This window comes from Pelmatolapia mariae, linkage group LG20 (assembly GCF_036321145.2).
Source record: "Pelmatolapia mariae isolate MD_Pm_ZW linkage group LG20, Pm_UMD_F_2, whole genome shotgun sequence".
In the NCBI taxonomy this organism is placed as follows: Eukaryota; Metazoa; Chordata; class Actinopteri; order Cichliformes; family Cichlidae; genus Pelmatolapia; species Pelmatolapia mariae.
The window spans coordinates 43,605,878-43,625,395 of NC_086244.1; the positions used below are offsets into that span (position 1 = coordinate 43,605,878).

General features: G+C 43.0%; 1 protein-coding gene across 1 annotated transcript; it reads left to right on the forward strand.

Moving 5' to 3' along the window:
- On the forward strand, positions 1-2,420 carry LOC134618913 (uncharacterized). The gene is made up of 3 exons (XM_063464534.1): positions 1-812; positions 957-1,239; positions 1,367-2,420. Exons 1-3 carry the CDS (start codon positions 367-369, stop codon positions 1,466-1,468), a joined length of 831 nt encoding a protein of 276 aa, XP_063320604.1. The 5' UTR covers positions 1-366; the 3' UTR covers positions 1,469-2,420.
- The last annotated feature ends 17,098 nt before the right edge of the window (positions 2,421-19,518 follow it).

The window sequence follows — 19,518 nt, forward strand, 5'->3', positions numbered from 1 at the left end:
TTGCTTAAACACTATAACCAGGCCTCTAAACTAAAATTTCAAAACCATAAACGCTATTGGTCAAAAAGCTCACCCATTTCCCTGAACTATAAACACTATTCCCTGCTTTGACACATGACTCAAATTTGGTGAACTGGTACTGCAAAACTCTACACACAAATCCCTACATTTTACAGTGCTTACACCATGTAGTCATGTAGAAAGCACTAGCATGCAATAATGTTAACGTAAGTCAGCATAGCTTGAGCCCAATTAGCACACAATTAACCAGGTGGAAACACTAGGAGTCAAAATTTAGCACACACCAATCAGAACCTGCGATGGATAGATAAAAGGGCCAAAGTCAGCTCATTCAGGTTTGAAACAATGGATCCAAAGAGATGCAAAGGAAGAGGACGTGGTGGAGAAAGAGGACGTGGTGAAGGAGGAGGACGTGGTGGAGAAAGAGGACGTGGTGAAGGAGGAGGACGTGGTGGAAGAGGAGGAGGAGGTGGAGAAAGAGGACGTGGTGAAGGAGGAGGACGTGGTGAAAGAGGAGGACGTGGTGGAGAAAGAGGACGTGGTGAAGGAGGAGGACGTGGTGGAAGAGGAGGAGGAGGTGGTGAAGGAGGTGGAGGTGGAGAACGACGGCGACAAGGAAGGGGAAGAGCAAGGGCACGAAGACAGTCAGTCTCGGATGAAATTCGAGCCACTTTAGTTGACCATGTCCTTGTCCATGGGATGACTATGAGGGAGGCTGGGCAACGAGTACAACCAAATTTGAGTCGCTTCACTGTTGCCTCCATCATCAGAACCTTCAGGGAGGAAAACAGGTAGGTGTACTTGCAGTAAGACTGCTTTGTACAGTAACGTTTAAGTTACTGAATTTATGTGTCTTGAGTTTCAGTATGTTTCCATTATTTTCCTGTAAAATGAATGTGTGACAGTTACAGTAATGAGTGCTTCTATTTTTGTAGGACACAGAGACGACCACCTGGTGGAGGCAGGTTAAGGCTTTTGTCGGAGGAGCAAGAGAGGGAACTTGTAAACATGGTAATTGCAAATAATGTAATCCGCCTGCAAGAGATTCAAAGGAGAGTGATTGAGGATGATCATCTTTTTCGAGGCATAAATGCCATCAGCCTCTCCACAATTGACCGCATCCTCCGAAAGAATCAATTCCGGATGAAACAGGCATACCGAGTCCCTTTCGAACGAAACTCTGACAGAGTGAAAAACCAACGTGTGGAATATGTTCAGGTATGAGTTTTGATACTGTATAAGGTATTGTGTACCATCACAGCATGGCAGTTTATGCTGCCATTTCAGCACTCTTGAACTTTGGTTCAGGGTACCGATTGACGCTACTGTGTTATGTGTTTTGCAGAGAATCTTTGAGATTGAAGGACGGCCTGTTCCCCATGAAATGATCTTTGTGGATGAGGCAAGTTTTAACCTGACCAAAAGAAGGAAAAGGGGAGGAACATAATTGGCCATCGGGCTATTGTAAATGTCCCTGGTCAGCGTGGGGGGAATGTCACTATGTGCGCAGCCATCAGCCAACGAGGGGTACTCCACCGCCATGCCGTACTAGGACCCTATAACACTATGCTTCTCCTTGCTTTTCTTGATGGTTTAAGACAACATATGTTCCAGCTGGACTACAGGGAACCAGCACAGCCAGAGCAGCCTCACTACGTTGTTGTGTGGGATAACGTCAGCTTCCATCGCGCTGCTCTGGTTCGTGACTGGTTTACCAATAACCCAAGGTTTTCTAATATCTTTCTGCCTGCATACTCCCCCTTTCTAAACCCGATAGAGGAGTTATTTTCGGCATGGCGGTGGAAAGTGTATGACCGAGAACCTTATGTCCGTGTTCACCTCCTTCAGGCCATGGAAGAGGCCTGCCTAGACATATCAGTAGATGCATGCCAGGGGTGGATCAGGCATGCAAGAGGATTTTACCCCCGCTGCCTGGCTGGGGCCAATATAGCCTGTGATGTGGATGAGATTCTCTGGCCTGACCCAGACCAAAGACAAGATGCTGTGGTGGGATAATGTTTCTGGTGTGTGTTGTACTGTATAGTACATGAATGACAATGTGCCACTGTACATACATTGGTTGCGTCTTTTGTGTTTATCATGTGACAAGGGTTTTGAAGGGGAGAACCATAAGCAACCTAATTGTTTTGGAACTATTGTTTTGAATTAATTGTACCAGTGTGCAAAACTCTGTTGTAGTGTGTGTGTTTTTGAGGGCTTGTGTTTGATGTCTGAGGGCAAAGTTCGGTTTTTCAGCAGGAGTGAATAGTTTTGGGTGTAGAGCTTCATTTTGACCTGGAAATAGGATGTTTGGGGAATTGAGTGAGATGTTATGGATTTGTGTTTACTGTTGTGCGGATATGAGGCGTAGTTTCAAGAAATGTGTTTTAGCAATCGAGAAAAACTGTAATACACCATCTGTCTTATCATCTGTGGATGTTATGATTTTTTTCTATTAAGTTTAATAACTACTTTAACTTGTACTGAATGTTTATAAGTAGTTTTATGTATCTCTGAATTTTTACAGTTGGTTATAAAACAGTTTTTCAATCATTTTTGAGAATTGAGGTACTAAAGAAAGAGGTCTGCATTTTCTGAAGAGTTTTTATTGTTGATTTATGCAGAAGTGCAACAAGGGTTTTAAAATACCCTCAACAATTTTCAACCACTTTCTTATTGATATTACAGTCCAAAGATTTCTTATGACTTATCTTAACAATTTGAAAAACATTCTAGTTTTTCGTCTACAGCTGTGAGGAATATTGGTGAATACTGGTTTCTCTCTATCAAAGTAGATTTTTCCCTGTTGTCCCAGGATCAGTTTTCCATGCTAAATCTGGTTGAACAGTTACAAATAATTTATTAAAGCTATTGGCAGCAACCACCATACTATAGTCCTCAAGGTCACTCTCAATAAAATACAGCTGTTAAGATGAGATAGGCTCTTTTCTAGCCCCAGCTCCTCTAACACTGTTTACTAAGCCCACATTCTTTTAATATTATTTCTATCAATGTCTAATATTTTCTTCTTTATCTTCATTTTATATCTGAGTGTTTGACTTTTGACTTTCTAGTTTGATTTATTTGATTATATGAGGGTTGACATGTTTATATTATTTCTTGTATTAATTCTCTTGGTAGACTCGTTCTACATTCCTGCCTTAGTGCTCCCCGCTCCTGTGTCAAGTATCCTATAAGTTCATTCCTGCATCTGTGTCTTCTCATTTAGTTACCACTTCCTCTTTTACTTTGAGAGTTTGTGGTTCTGATGCTTGGCTTTTAGTTTTACTTCCTTTGTTCTGTCTGCTGTCATCTGCTTCCTGTGTCATGTTCTCCCCAGCTGTCTCCACTCCCCCAATCACCCTCCTGTGTATATATAGTTGCTGTCTTCCCCTTTTTTCTTCATCAGAGCATCAGTTGTGTTCCTGTTCTTGGCCCTTGGCGTGTCACCATCGCCTTGCATTGTTGAAGTTTGAGGGCTTGTGTTTCCTTGTGTTTTTTTCCCAGTGTAAGTTTCTATTCAGAATAAGTTTTTCAGTTCAGTTTTGTAGGACTGTAAACCATTTGGGAGTGGCTGTAGCTCAGGTGGGAGAGCAGGTCATCTACTTGGTTGGTGATCCCCGTCTGGTCAAGGGGTTGGAGAGCGGGGTATGTCATCTATGAAATTGTGTGGACTGACAGAGGCAACACAGATTTACCAACCTCAACCTCTGAAAACTGTGGAAGGAGGCAGAGGTTTTCTCTCTGGTGAGCATGGTGAAACAACCGTTCAGCCGGTCGTTCCCTGTTCTTTTTTGATGTCCATCTCAGGGCAGATATTGCCAAATTGCAGCGTTGCCCATAGGATGTGTTCTCTTGACTGCCAGGCTGCACTAGCCACATACAGCACCACACAGCTTGTTTGGTAACTCAACCACCTTTCAGCTCCTCACGAATCAGGTGCTGCATCCCAATGCTGCATATACTGCTCCTTGCCTGGATGATGTCATCAAACAAAAACACCTAAGTGGGGTGTAGCAGCAGGTGCTAGAGTCTTAGAGACAGGATGGTATTGCACTACTGGATAATGTTGTACTAAATGACAGAATCACTGTGGTGTGATGTTCACATTTTATTTTCAGACCTTCATACTGTTGTTTCACAAAACAACAAAGTAATGACTGAGAAAAAAAAATGTGTATTTTACCTCAGTATACCTGGTACTATAAAAATGCATCCAAGTCTAATTACCCGTTAATGACCCAGTTCTGGTATCATACCATCTCCTGGCACTAGAGATGGTATGATACTATTTCGTATTATCTAGAAATACCAGTAGAAAAGATATGTTTCGCACCTCTTTGGCTTGTGTTGGCATAAACGTGTTATCATGCACACCCTTCCATTATCAACTTCAGTAAAACTACTGAAGTCTGTATCTTTTGCTCTCTCTCTCTCTCTGTGTGTGTGTGTGTGTTCACATCTTTGACTTCTGCTCATGTTAAACAGGAATAGTCAAAGTGTTCTGCAAAAAGAAGAGAAGAAAGAGAATGAGCCAGTCAGTGAGCAAATGAAGGGAGCAAGGGAGAAAGTGAAAAGAACTAGCCTGTCAAAGTCAAACAAATTCAGAGGGATCAATGCACAGACTGTGCCTGCATATCCAAGGGAGTGCCAAACTCAAACTTCTTCAAGCTTGAAGTTCAAAGAGGTGATATGTGCATTAGAATTTCTAATTTAGATTGCATCGACAGGTCTACGGCTGACAGACCAAGTTCAGTGGAATGTTGGCCACAGTAGAGAACAAGAGAGATAGATTTATGTTCTTTTTATTTCTTCAAAAGTCTACATACTATACTGTTTTAAATGAGACCCGAATTCAAGCATACTGTAGACATATTATTTAAAAGGAGTTCATAGATAAATATTCTCTGTTTATTCGTACTAATGAGATAAACTGACAAAATCTAATAAGGTTCAATCCCTGGCTGCTCCAGTCTGCATGCAAATCAATGTCCTTCAGCAAGAGACTAAGCCCACATTGCTCTCCAATAAATCTATTGAATAGAAAAAAAAGTACTTGTGTGAATGAGGCACGTATAAAGCACTTTGAGAGCTCAGGTGGAGTAGAAAAGCACTATATAAGAACATGTTGTTTCATGGCTGGGAGCACCAACAGTACAGTGGTTCTATATTGTCTCTGACTGATTCACTGTATCCTTCAAACTCAATCATTTGTTTAGCAAATTTTAAACTGTTTTTACCTAATTACAGCTGTCATATCTGATTTAATCTTTCGTAAATCTCAAAACACTTTTTCATTAAAACATATCTTGCACAGTGATTCAGTTGTGACATATAATGGTAACCACAGGCATAGCAGAATTTAAATATAACTACAATGTTTAGCTTGCAAGATGAGCTGCGATTCAAACTATAAAAAATAGTTTGGGATATTGATGAAACGTATTTGAATTATGTCACTCTTGTGATGTAATTGTTTTCCTGTTTATGCAATGCTTACTCCCTTTTTCATTTCAGATAGATACTGACATGTCTGGAGCGCAGCTTTACTGATATCTGTACCATGAACATGAATGAATAGGAAAAATAAATGTGTGCAGTAGGGACCAAATTGATGTGACTGAGTCAGAGCATCTCCAAAACTGCAGCTCTTGTGGGGTGTTTCCGGTCTGCAGTGGTCAGTATCTTTCAAAAGTTTTACAAAGCAGGAACAATGGTGAATCAACTTCGGGAAGCCAAGGCTCAACATTTTACATGGGGAGGCATGCCATCCATGTGAATGTTACTTTGACACGTATCACGTACCTAAGCATTGCTGCAGACCACATACACCATTTATTTTAATGGCTATTGCCTTTTTCAGCAGGAATAATGTACCTTGCCACAAAGCCAAAAAGTTTCAGGAATGGTTTGAGTTGTTGACTTGGCCTCCATATTTCAATCTAATCGAGCATTTGTGGGATGTCCAATTCATGAAGGTGCCACCTTGCAACACACAGGATTTGTTGATAACATTTTAGTGCCAGATTGAGGCGTAGATGCAGCTGCTCTGCAAAGTAAACCCATGTCATGAAGCTCTCTGTGCACTGTTCTTGAGTTAATCTGAAGGCCACATGAAGCTTGGAGGTGTGTAGTGACTGTCTCTGCAGAAAGTTGGCAATCTCTGTGTGTTATGCACCTCAGCATCCATTGAGTTTTTATGGCCTACCACTTCATGGTTGAATTGCTGTCATTTGCTTCCACTTTGTTATAATACCACTAACAGTTGACTGTGGAATATTTAGTAGTGAGGAAATTTCTTGACTGGACTTGTTGCACAGATGGCATCCTATCGCGGTACCACGCTGGAATTCACTGAGCTCTTGAGAGTGACCCATTCTTTGACTAATGTTTGAAGAAGCAGTCTTCATGCCTAGGTGCTTGATTTTATAAAATTGTGGCCATGGAAGTGATTGGAACACCTGAATTCAATGATTTGGATGTGTGAGTGAATAATTTCGGCAATATAGTGTAGGAAAACATGCACAACTCGATCCCATTAAATCCTCTGTTTCCATCTTAGTAATGAAACTTAACTGCATGTTGCAGTGCAGCTCTTCACACACTGAGGTTAATTATGGAGTTCCTCAGGGTTCAGTGCTTGGACCAATTCTGTTTACATTATACATGCTTCCCCTAGGCAGCATCATTAGAAGACATAGCATACATTTTCACTGCTATGCTGATGACACCCAGCTCTATCTATCCATGAAGCCAGGTAACACACACCAATGAGTTAAACTGCAGGAATGTCTTAAAGACATAAACACCTGGATGGCCGCTAACTTTCTGCTTCTTAATTCAGATCAAACTGAGGTTATTGTACTCTGTGAAATTTCAGCAGATATGCCTTTTTTTTTTTTGCTTTTTTCCTGCTCATTTTTCTTGTGTTATTTGGAAATATAGGTGGATTTGAATTTCCATTGCTTTCCTTCTGGATGTAGCTTCCAAGAATTTCCACTGTTTTCTGTTATCTTTAAGAAGATTTTGATTTCAACTGTATTCCTGGGGGATTGAATTTCCAAGGGTTGCTGCTTTGCTGTTAGATTATATCTGCACAGAAGAGAGATAAATGTGCCGTGGCCAAGGCATGCCCACTCCCCTCCTTTCCTCTCAAAATCAGCATTAGCATAGAGTAGGTTCATTAGACAAATCTGATTAAAGTGATTACATGGTGTGATTATTTCATTTGTTGTTTGCATTTGTTTTGGCTTTTGAAATGATTTCAGCTGAAACCAGCGAATTCATACGTGTGTGTGTGTCACTAGTTAGGTCATCATGTTTAGGATTATTCTGTCCAAAAGGCCAAATCTTTAAAACACTTTAATTGCATACACATTTTCAATTCATTTCAGTGGCACAAATGCTGAAAATGCTGAAGTAATTATTTGCAGTGTTTTATCTGATTTATTAAAAGAATGTCATGCCTGATCATTTGTCTTTGGTGCTTAACTTAAATGTATCACAAGTCATAGTATGTTTTGTCTCTCCACATTCACCCCAACCCTCATACTGAATACATAAAAGTGGTGAGCATACTGCATGCCTCCACTGTACATTTAATTCAGTTAGCTGTGAGGCTCAGATGAGCACAGAGCAGTAGGGACCAAATTGATGTGACTGAGTCAGAGCATCTCCAAAACTGCAGCTCTTGTGGGGTGTTTCCGGTCTGCAGTGGTCAGTATCTTTCAAAAGTTTTACAAAGCAGGAACAATGGTGAATCAACTTCGGGAAGCCAAGGCTCAACATTTTACATGGGGAGGCATGCCATCCATGTGAATGTTACTTTGACACGTATCACGTACCTAAGCATTGCTGCAGACCACATACACCATTTATTTTAATGGCTATTGCCTTTTTCAGCAGGAATAATGTACCTTGCCACAAAGCCAAAAAGTTTCAGGAATGGTTTGAGTTGTTGACTTGGCCTCCATATTTCAATCTAATCGAGCATTTGTGGGATGTCCAATTCATGAAGGTGCCACCTTGCAACACACAGGATTTGTTGATAACATTTTAGTGCCAGATTGAGGCGTAGATGCAGCTGCTCTGCAAAGTAAACCCATGTCATGAAGCTCTCTGTGCACTGTTCTTGAGTTAATCTGAAGGCCACATGAAGCTTGGAGGTGTGTAGTGACTGTCTCTGCAGAAAGTTGGCAATCTCTGTGTGTTATGCACCTCAGCATCCATTGAGTTTTTATGGCCTACCACTTCATGGTTGAATTGCTGTCATTTGCTTCCACTTTGTTATAATACCACTAACAGTTGACTGTGGAATATTTAGTAGTGAGGAAATTTCTTGACTGGACTTGTTGCACAGATGGCATCCTATCGCGGTACCACGCTGGAATTCACTGAGCTCTTGAGAGTGACCCATTCTTTGACTAATGTTTGAAGAAGCAGTCTTCATGCCTAGGTGCTTGATTTTATAAAATTGTGGCCATGGAAGTGATTGGAACACCTGAATTCAATGATTTGGATGTGTGAGTGAATAATTTCGGCAATATAGTGTAGGAAAACATGCACAACTCGATCCCATTAAATCCTCTGTTTCCATCTTAGTAATGAAACTTAACTGCATGTTGCAGTGCAGCTCTTCACACACTGAGGTTAATTATGGAGTTCCTCAGGGTTCAGTGCTTGGACCAATTCTGTTTACATTATACATGCTTCCCCTAGGCAGCATCATTAGAAGACATAGCATACATTTTCACTGCTATGCTGATGACACCCAGCTCTATCTATCCATGAAGCCAGGTAACACACACCAATGAGTTAAACTGCAGGAATGTCTTAAAGACATAAACACCTGGATGGCCGCTAACTTTCTGCTTCTTAATTCAGATCAAACTGAGGTTATTGTACTCTGTGAAATTTCAGCAGATATGCCTTTTTTTTTTTTGCTTTTTTCCTGCTCATTTTTCTTGTGTTATTTGGAAATATAGGTGGATTTGAATTTCCATTGCTTTCCTTCTGGATGTAGCTTCCAAGAATTTCCACTGTTTTCTGTTATCTTTAAGAAGATTTTGATTTCAACTGTATTCCTGGGGGATTGAATTTCCAAGGGTTGCTGCTTTGCTGTTAGATTATATCTGCACAGAAGAGAGATAAATGTGCCGTGGCCAAGGCATGCCCACTCCCCTCCTTTCCTCTCAAAATCAGCATTAGCATAGAGTAGGTTCATTAGACAAATCTGATTAAAGTGATTACATGGTGTGATTATTTCATTTGTTGTTTGCATTTGTTTTGGCTTTTGAAATGATTTCAGCTGAAACCAGCGAATTCATACGTGTGTGTGTGTCACTAGTTAGGTCATCATGTTTAGGATTATTCTGTCCAAAAGGCCAAATCTTTAAAACACTTTAATTGCATACACATTTTCAATTCATTTCAGTGGCACAAATGCTGAAAATGCTGAAGTAATTATTTGCAGTGTTTTATCTGATTTATTAAAAGAATGTCATGCCTGATCATTTGTCTTTGGTGCTTAACTTAAATGTATCACAAGTCATAGTATGTTTTGTCTCTCCACATTCACCCCAACCCTCATACTGAATACATAAAAGTGGTGAGCATACTGCATGCCTCCACTGTACATTTAATTCAGTTAGCTGTGAGGCTCAGATGAGCACAGAGCTTTTAGCGATTACATTCCTATTGCTTCAGTACTATATTCGGCCACGGCTTCCACCTGGACAGCCTGCGTCTCTATTTTCTATAGTTCTATAGTATGTCAACCTGCCCAAGTATCTTTGTCACTAGTTTGCTTGCAGTTATTTTTATTCATTAAATCAAGCAAAAAAGGTTGTTTCCTTTACCTCTTCTTGTTTTACCCTTTAGATGAATAGAGATTTTTACATTAAATACATATTGATTCCCTTTTATAAACATTTATTATAGCTCTATTATGTAGGGAAAAAAACAATATTTTTCTCTGTTGTGTGTCACTGCAATAACACTTTTATTTTCAAAAATAACACTAGGGATGTTCGTGGAAATCAATTTCTTAATCGGCTAAACAACAGGGGGAAAAGTAAACTAACCAACTACTCTGAAACTAAGAAACACCTAAATAATACGTTACATTAAAAAATATCCCCATTCTAAAATATCATGTGACAATCTCGTTGGCTTACAGGGTGGTGATGTCATAAGGACACCTTTAGAATCTTCAATCCTTTGAAGTCTTTGCATAAAGAGGATTTAGAAGCAGCAATTTTTAGTCGGTTTGTTCGCAGCAGTTGTGTTCGAAGCCTTCAAACGTTCACGAGAGAAACATTCTGAAACCTTTTCAGAGTCACCGTGTACAGACTCCAACATGTATCCAAGAAAACACCAACAAAGACAAAAAGATTACGCCACCCAGTGGCGGTCCTAGCCTGTTTGGCGCCCCGGGTGAACACTCCCTCTGGCGCCACAACATAACCTAACAGACCTACACTCTAGTTCACAGATTCACTTTGTCTAAGGTGTATTTCTGGGATTTCACACAACCCAGGATTCAAATCATGAATACATAATGGTCTTGGATTTACAACATGAATGAAATGTGCTCTATTTGAAAGCAGGAGGGCCCCCTCCCTTATCGACGGGTTGTGTGACTTTAAATCATCAAACTGTAAATTATAAATTTTAAATTATTATTGATCCCTTTACCCCTGGTCCTAAAGTGTATATTTATTTTCTTACTCTTCTTATATTTATTGTTTGTTTACTTGCACTGCTGTAACTGGAGCCTCGTCGTCTCGTCTCTCTATATACTGGACTGTATGTAGCGGAGATGACAATAAAGTTTACTTTGACTTCAGCAGCGAGCAGGCGCACCGAGGGCTCTCGCGCTCACTTTTCGCGTATAGAATTTTGAAAAAACATCGGTGCAAATTATAAGTCTGTATCATGATGTCTGCTGTTTTCGTGTTTGTTGTTTTGTTTTTATTTTGTTTCATTTTGCGAGTTGGTTATTAGATGCTGCTCCAGCCAGCCAGAGAATCCCCCGCCGCCCCGCCCTCTCCTCCCTGTGCCGCAAGCAGCAGGCGCACCTCGCAAACGGAGGGCGCCCTTACTCCCAGCAAATGGGCGATAGAAAACCGATCGGTGCCTGTACCATTCCCAATATGCGCTGGCATGATGTCAGGGCACCATCAGTACGAGCAATTTTTTTTTTTTTTTGCCAATGCCCGTGATGCCGCCCTCCACCACGATGCCGCCCCGGGCAACCGCCCGTGTCGCCCGTATCAAAAACCGCTACTGACGCCACCTCTCCTTCCTGGCGTGGCCGGACAATTTCCCCAGATGGCATCTTATCTATCCAAGTGCATTACAGGAAAGTAGGAAGGAAAACTACCACCTACAGAACAAAATTAGACAAAGTAAAGACGAAAAACTAGAGGAGAAGTGCAGACAAATGGAAGCACAAAATAAACACCTGGAAGAAAGACAACAAAGCCAGCCCGGCATTCAAATTATTAATGAGGTCTGGGATATAATGTTTGGTCAAGCACAAGAACAGATTATGCTCCTGTTTAAAGAGAACAAGGAAAAGAGCGCTGAATCTCCAATACATGGATCAAAGAAATCAGGCGCTCCAAGGAAAAAAATAAAGAAATCCTCCGAGAGGCAGGGCAAACTCGAAGTCATGGAGGAAAACTACAGAGCGCGTAAAGTAAAGCTTGATGAAACACTGCGCCAAAATAAAGAGTTTCTTCAAGAAAAAAAAGAACCGCAAGAAAGACAGAAAGAAGAGAAACTTCTTCTCCAGAACTCTGAGAGGAAAAATGTAAAACTGCAAGAATGTTGTAATGAAATGAAGGACAAAACAACTGAATTGGAAGGAGGGAAGGAAAAACTGGAAAAACGATGCTCAGAGATGCAGCGTAGGATCAATGGAATGGTGAGAAACAACTCAGAGCTCATTAATGGGATGTTGTTGAACTTCAACAACTTGAGGTGTGAACACACTGAAATGCAGGTGCAAAAGCAACAACAAGAGAAAATGCATGAAGACCTGCAGCGTACGCTTCAAGAAATCCAGAGAAGAAATGAGCAGTTAGAAGAGATGCACAAGGAGGCAACATCCAAAGAAAAGAAAGAAAAGCTTGCAGAAAAACAAGCAGTTGAGAACCCTCATCCTGGGGAAAAAAGCACTCATGGAAAAGTGCCTGAAAAAGAAGAAAAAGCGCTTCCGCTTGTTCCAGAGGAGGGACACTGCTTCTTCCTCATCTGATGTAGCCTCGTCTTTCTCTAACTCTGTTCCATCTTAATGTTCACCTCCCCTTTCCCCCTTTCTCCCCTAACACCTCTCCCCTCCCTTCTTCATCCCTTGTCTTTTTTCACACAATTTTTTCACCGCAATCAGTCCTGGCAGTTGACTGCCCCCTCCTGAGCCTGGTTCTGTTGAAGGTTTCTGCCTGTTTAAAGCCCAACAATCCCCACTGTCGCCTAGTGCTTCCTCAGAGGGGATTGTTGGGCTTTTCTCCCCTCTGTCTCTTTCCTTCTTTCTATCCCTTCCCTCCCTCTTTTCCTCCTTCTACCTTTCCTTTACCCTCTTCTGTACAACCCTCCCCCCTTTCATTTCCTTCATTATCTCCCATTATCCTGATTTTGTATCAACTACCTGATGTAGCCTCCCAACTTAATTTTCACCTCTCCTCTCCTCTCCTCTCCTCTCCTTCCTGCACTGCATGCTGGGAGTGTGAGTGAATGGGTGTGTGAAGGTGTTTGGTGAGTGCGTGGAACTGCTGAGTGAGTTTGGGACGTTTGGACTGTTTTTTCCTGAAAACTTTGGGCTTTGGGCTTATGGGTGGTTAAAAGGTAAGGCAAGTTTATTTCATTGTGTTGTGTGAAGTGAAGAATTTTAGTTAATTGGCCAGTTTTACCGTGAGTCATGGCGTCCCTCCTCTGTGAGGGTTCGCCTCCCCTGTCTATCAGACATGGGGCCAGGGTGGTGGCACCCCAGCAGTACACTGTGGAGCAGGTTCTGCTAGCTGTTGGTGAACAGGTGGGCCATGAGAACATAACTTATGGCTCTCGGATGAACAAGGCTGTGGTTGCCTTTCTCCGTGAGGAGCGCTTAGTTCACCTGTTGGTTGAAAGGTGGATCATTTTGGATGATTTGTTTGTGGCTGTTTCGCCACTGTTTGTGCCGTCTACACGGGTCACCGTGTCCGGTGTCCCGCCATTCGTTCCGAATGAACTACTTGAGAAGGAACTGACCCGCTTTGGAAAGTTTGCTAGCGGGTTCAGGGTTGTTCGTCTTGGCTGCAAAGACGCCAGACTGCAGCACGTTCAGTCACTAAGAAGGCAGGCTTTCATGTACCTGAACGATCCTTCGCAGACACTGGAAGTGTCGTTTAAAGTACGATATGAAAACGGCTTATATACTGTTTACGCCAGTGCAGGTAGCATGAAGTGTTTTGAGTGTGGTGATGTTGGCCATAAACGCTCATCCTGCCCTCACAAAGAGCAGGAGGTGCGCCGTGAACAAGAGGCTCATGCTAGTGGAGCAAGTGAGCAGGAGCGCGCTGTAGATGCCGGTGTGTACGGGAGAACAGCCGGCTCGTAGCGGTGCGGACGAGCAGCCGTCTACGAGCAGCGCTGTCATCGGCGAGCGGCGCAGGGTGACAGAATGGAGGTCGCAGCCGGTGCTCCACAGGCTGCGCTGGAGGAATGGGTTAGTACAAAGGACCAATGAGGTGGAGGTTGGATGTGATGACATACAGGTCAGGGAAAGTGTGGAGGATAATCAGGATAGTGGACAGACCAAAGCAGCGGCAAGTGAGGTGGGTGTTGCGAATGTAGTTTCGGGTTCTTTGAGCGCAGAAAATGAGGAAGACGACTTGTTGGAAGATGATTCCCTGTCGCAATGCTCTGATATTGTTTCACAAGAAGACCATCAGCAGTCGTATTCCTTAGAAGATATAAACCGCTTTTTGGATGAGACATTTGGTATGCAGTCCGTGGAAGTCACAGAGTTTTTTCCAGATGTTGATCTTTTTATAAAATCTGTTCTGAAAATAAGACGAGTTGTTGGTTATGAACAATTGAGCAAACAGAAAAGATTCCGTCTTAAAAAGATCCTGACTAAGTTGAGGAGGGAAAAACGAGGAAAAACTCCTTTAAAAGCATAGTAAAATGTTTGGAGCACTGAGGGTGTCTTTCTGGAAGCGTCTCACTGTCTTTTCTCTTTTTCTCCTCCTCTTCTCTCTGTCTTATATGGCGAGCTTGAGAGCAGGTACACTTAACATCAATGGGGGTAGGGATAGGGAAAGGCGTGCAGTCTTAGTGGAGCTTAGCAAGAACAAAAACATTGATGTGTTTTTTTTACAGGAAACACATAGCACTGTAGATAATGAGACAGAATGGGGAATGAGTTGGAGTGGGCAGGCTTTTTTAAGTCATGGTACCAACCTCAGTGCGGGTGTAGCAATTTTATTTTCTAGGCACCTTCACCTGTCACATGTTTCTGTCTGTGAGATAGAGCAGGGAAGGGCTCAGGTGGTAAAAGCAACCATCAAGGGAATATCTTTTGCTTTTATGAATGTATACGCCCATAACTCAGCTGCCGGTCGTGTGCGATTATTTCGTAAAATTAATGATGAATTATCACAATTAAATAGTGGTTCAATAATAGTGGTGGGAGGGGACTGGAATTGCACAACCTACCCTTCAGTTGACAGAAATGCAGGAGAGGCTCACCCACCTTCGGGCTCACTTTTATCTACAATCATTCTTCAGAATGATCTGACTGATGTGTGGAGAAAGCTCCATCCCACAACCAGACAGTATACATATGTGAAAGTCTCTGAGAGCAATGTGAAGGCAGCTAGGCTTGATAGATTATATATCAACCAGATGTATATTAATAGACTGGTTAAAGCAGAGATTTCACCTTTTTCTGATCATTCTCATCATCATTTAGTGACTGCAGATATTTCTTTATTGATGCATTCTAACGTCTGTTCACACTGGCACTTTAACGTGCAGCTGATTCATGACACAGAGTTCTGTGGAGCTTTTTCTGACTTCTGGTGCCACTGGAAACAAAGGAAAACTGACTTTTGCAATTTGGCTCAATTGTGTATTGTTGACAAAACGCAGATTAAGCTTTTTTGTCAACAATACACATCACATGCAATGGCCACTGTTAAAGACTGCTTTGAGGACTTAGAAGGAGAGCTCAAGATGCTAGAGGATAAGATAATAAGTGGGACAGATAATACAAATAGTACCTGGGACGATAGGAGGAAGGCTTTGGGCAAGTTTCTTCACGAAAGAGCAAAAGGTGCTCTTATAAGGACTCGGATTTCTACTATTAAAGAAATAGATGCCCCAACAAGGTTCTTTTTTAAGCTGGAGAAAAGGGTTCGAGAATCACACCAAATGATGCACCTAAGGCTTCCAAATGGGAAGGTGACATCTGCCCAGAAGAAATGAGGAAGCTTGCCATTGACTTTTATGCCAGCCTCTGTAGTGCTGACACGTGTGACCCTGAATGTGTGACGAAGATGCTGGTGGGACTGCCACGGCTGGATGAGGCTGAATCGGCTGTGTTGGAGTCTGCTATTTCTTTTGAGGAGATGTCTTCAGCAGTTCAACAACTCAACGGTGGTCGGTCATCAGGATTTGATGGTCTTCCTGCAGAATTTTACCAGGAATTCTGGTCGCTGCTGGGAGAGGACATTCATGAGGTTTTAACATACTGTATGACCACTGGGATCTTGCCAACAAGTTGCACGAGGGCAGTTTTGACTTTTCTGCCAAAAAAAGGGGACCTGGGCCTGCTTAAAAATTGGAGACCTGTTTCTTTCCTTTGTACGTACTACAAGATTCTTGCAAAATGTCTTTCTAACAGGTTGAAGACCTATCTCGACATGCTTGTTGATGTGGATCAAGCATACTGTGTCCCTGAAAGGACTATTATGGACAACTTGTTTTTAATTCGAGACATTATTGATCTGACCAAGCTCAGAGACTTGGATGTGGGTTTTTTTAATCTCTGGATCAAGAAAAAGCTTTTGATAGAGTTGATCACCACTATTTGTTTAAAACTTTAGAAGCTTTTGGGTTTAGGAACATTTTCATGTCTTGGATCAAATTGTTGTACTCAAACGCTGCTGTCATGTTAAAGGTGGGGGGTGGGTTAAGTCGGCCTATTCCAGCTCAGAGGGGCATCAGGCAGGGATGCCCTCTTTCTGGTATGTTGTATACGCTGGCCATTGAACCCCATTTACACCATCTTAGACAGGGACTCTCAGGTTTTACTTTTGAAGAAGCAGGAAGCACAGTAAAATTGTCAGCTTATGCTGATGATGTTACGGTTTTTATAACCAGTCAAAGTGATATTAAAACACTCAGACAGACACTGGACTTACATGAGCGAGCATCCTCTGTGAAGGTTAACTGGTCAAAGTGTGAAGGTTTTATTTTGGGAGGGTGGGTTGATGAAGAGGAGCCGGTGTTACCGGCAGGAATACAGTGGAACAGGGAGGGACTGAAGTGTTTGGGGGTGTTTTTGGGAACTTATGCTTTTCAGGGGAAGAACTGGGAGGGTGTTGTTGAAAAAATTACTGCCCAGTTGTCTCGATGGACTTGGGTCCAGCCACAGTTGTCCTATAGGGGACCAACTCTGGTTGTTAACAACTTGGCCGCTTCTGTACTCTGGCACCGTGCTACTGTTGTTGAACCTCCAGCCTCTCTTCTCAAGGAGATACAAAAAAGACTGGTTAATTTCTTTTGGGGAGGGTTTCACTGGATCAGGTCTGCTGTGCTGTCTCTACCTGTATCAGAGGGGGGTCAGGGTTTGATTGACCTTTGTAGTCGCATCACAGCACTCCGTCTTCAGACGGCACAGCGGTATCTTTATCAAAAACAACAATCACCCTGGTTCAAGACTGCATCTATGCTGCTTCACAAAATAAAGGACCTTACATATGACAAGCACCTGTTTCAAGCACTACCCGACTCACTGGACCCCCTACAGTTCGCATACCGCCACAACAGGTCCACTGATGATGCCATAGCCCTGACACTCCATGCTGCCCTGTCACACCTGGAGAAGAGAGACACGTATGTGAGAATGCTGTTTGTAGATTACAGCTCAGCATTCAACACCATCGTTCCCTCGAAGCTGGACAGGAAACTGCAGGATCTAGGACTGAGCAGCTCCCTCTGCAGCTGGATCCTTAACTTCCTGTCTGACAGACGCCAAGTGGTCAGACTGGGCAGCACCACCTCATCCCCCATCACACTGAACACTGGTGCTCCACAGGGGTGTGTACTGAGCCCTCTCCTGTACTCACTCTACACCTACGACTGCACGGCCACTAGAAACTCCAACATCATTGTGAAGTTTGTGGACGACACTACAGTGGTGGGTCTTATTACCAACGGTGATGAGACGGCCTACAGGGAGGAGGTCAGCGCCCTGACCCACTGGTGTCAAGACAACCATCTCACCCTCAACGTCGCAAAGACAAAGGAGTTGATAGTGGACTTCCGGAGGTGCAGAGGAGTACACACCCCCATCACCATCAACGGCGCCGCTGTGGAGAGAGTGAGCAGCTTCCGCTTCCTTGGTGTACATCTGGCTGAGGATCTTACGTGGTCAGTACACATAAACAAAACAGTGAAGAAGGCGCAGCAGCGCCTCTTCTTTCTCAGGAGACTGAAAAGATTCGGCATGAGCCCCCGCATCCTCAGGACCTTCTATCGCTGTGCCATTGAGAGCATCCTCACTGGATGCATCACCACCTGGTACGGCAACAGCACCGCTCACAACCGCAAAGCTCTCCAGAGAGTAGTGCGGTGTGCTGAACGGATAATTGGAGGTGAGCTTCCCTCCCTCCAAGACATCTACAGGAAGCGGTGCCTGAGGAAAGCGGGGAGGATCATCAAGGACTCCAGTCACCCCAGCCATAAACTGTTCAGACTACTACCATCAGGAAGGAGGTTCTGCAGCATCCGGTCCCGTACCAGCAGACTGAGAGACAGCTTTTTCCATCAGGCCATCAGACTGCTGAACACTTCATAGACACCTCACCCTCACTACTGGAACTTCAACATTATGCACTCCATACTGTATATAAATACCACTGTTTTGCACATACCAACCTCTGTATATTTTATATATCTTATTTTATTGTTTACTTTATTTCATTTGTAAAACATGTATATACATACTATATACACACTCAAACACACACACGTAGAAAAACATATTTAGTATACACATTCAGTAATGTATATACCTTTACATATTGTACATATATTTATTACTTTTTAGATTAGCCATTTTTATATTTTGCTTGTTTTACATTATTGTATTTTGCACAACACTGTTGCTTGTGAAGCTCGCACACAAGAATTTCACTCACATGTACTGTACCAGTGTACCTGCACATGTGATGTGACAATAAAAGTGATTTGATTTGATTTGATTTCTCATAAACCTAACTGCCATAGACCTTTTCCAGACCTCTTTTTTTTGCCAGTCTGTTTTGAATGCTTGGAAGACTGTTTTCAAAGTACAGAGAGACTGTTCTCAATTGTATGGTAATGTTGGTGATGAGCCTCTATTTTACAATCTTGTCATACCAAGTAGGATGCTCAGCACTGCTAGTGTGCAGAGGTTCCTCATAAATGCTGGTCTAACCAAGCTGGTGGGCCTGCGGATGGCAGGGCAGTGGAAGACAGATGCCAAGCTGGCTCAGGAGACTGGGATCAGATCTTTGCGCTTTCTGTTGAAGCTGGTGGAAGAAGTCATGGGTGGTCTTCCTGGAGTTGTAAGGGCTGAGCTGGGGACTCGCTCGGCAGGTGGTCAACCAAGTTCAGCTGACTTTCCTTCGTTGTCTGTTTGTGCCGCAGTTGGGGAGCAGGATGAGGAGGGAGGCTCTCTTCTGTCCTTTCGAACACCTGTTCTGGGTGACCTGTCAAGGATTTCGAAGAAGGCTATATACGAGGTGGCTGTAAAGGTGCTGAACAGGGGATTGTTGGCTAGTGTTCTGGAGTCGAGGTGGTCAGGTGCGTTGGCTCCGGGGTCATCTCCAAGGGGCAGCTGGAGGTCCCTGTACAAATCTCCCATAGAGAAACACAGTACAGATCTCTATTGGAGAATAGTGCATCTGTCCGTGGCTACGAACAGTTACGTGGCACATATAGATCCAAGAACAGGGAGCCACTGTTTTTTCCGTCGGACCGAGGGAACACACAATGCAGCAACTCCAGCAACACTTAAGGGAAGATGAACAACTTTAATAATTGACCAACGCGTTTCGGCTTGTGGCCTTCATCAGGGTCCGAGGGAACACTGCAGCAACTGTGGCTTGGCTGTCCCAGGCTAGCTGGCCTTTTTTCATTGCTGCGGCAGTGGCTTGCTGGTCTTGGGATTGTTTTAGAAGAGGGTATCTTTATCCTGGGTCCGAGGTACTCTGCAGTACACGTAGGAAAGTTTGCTTAATTAAT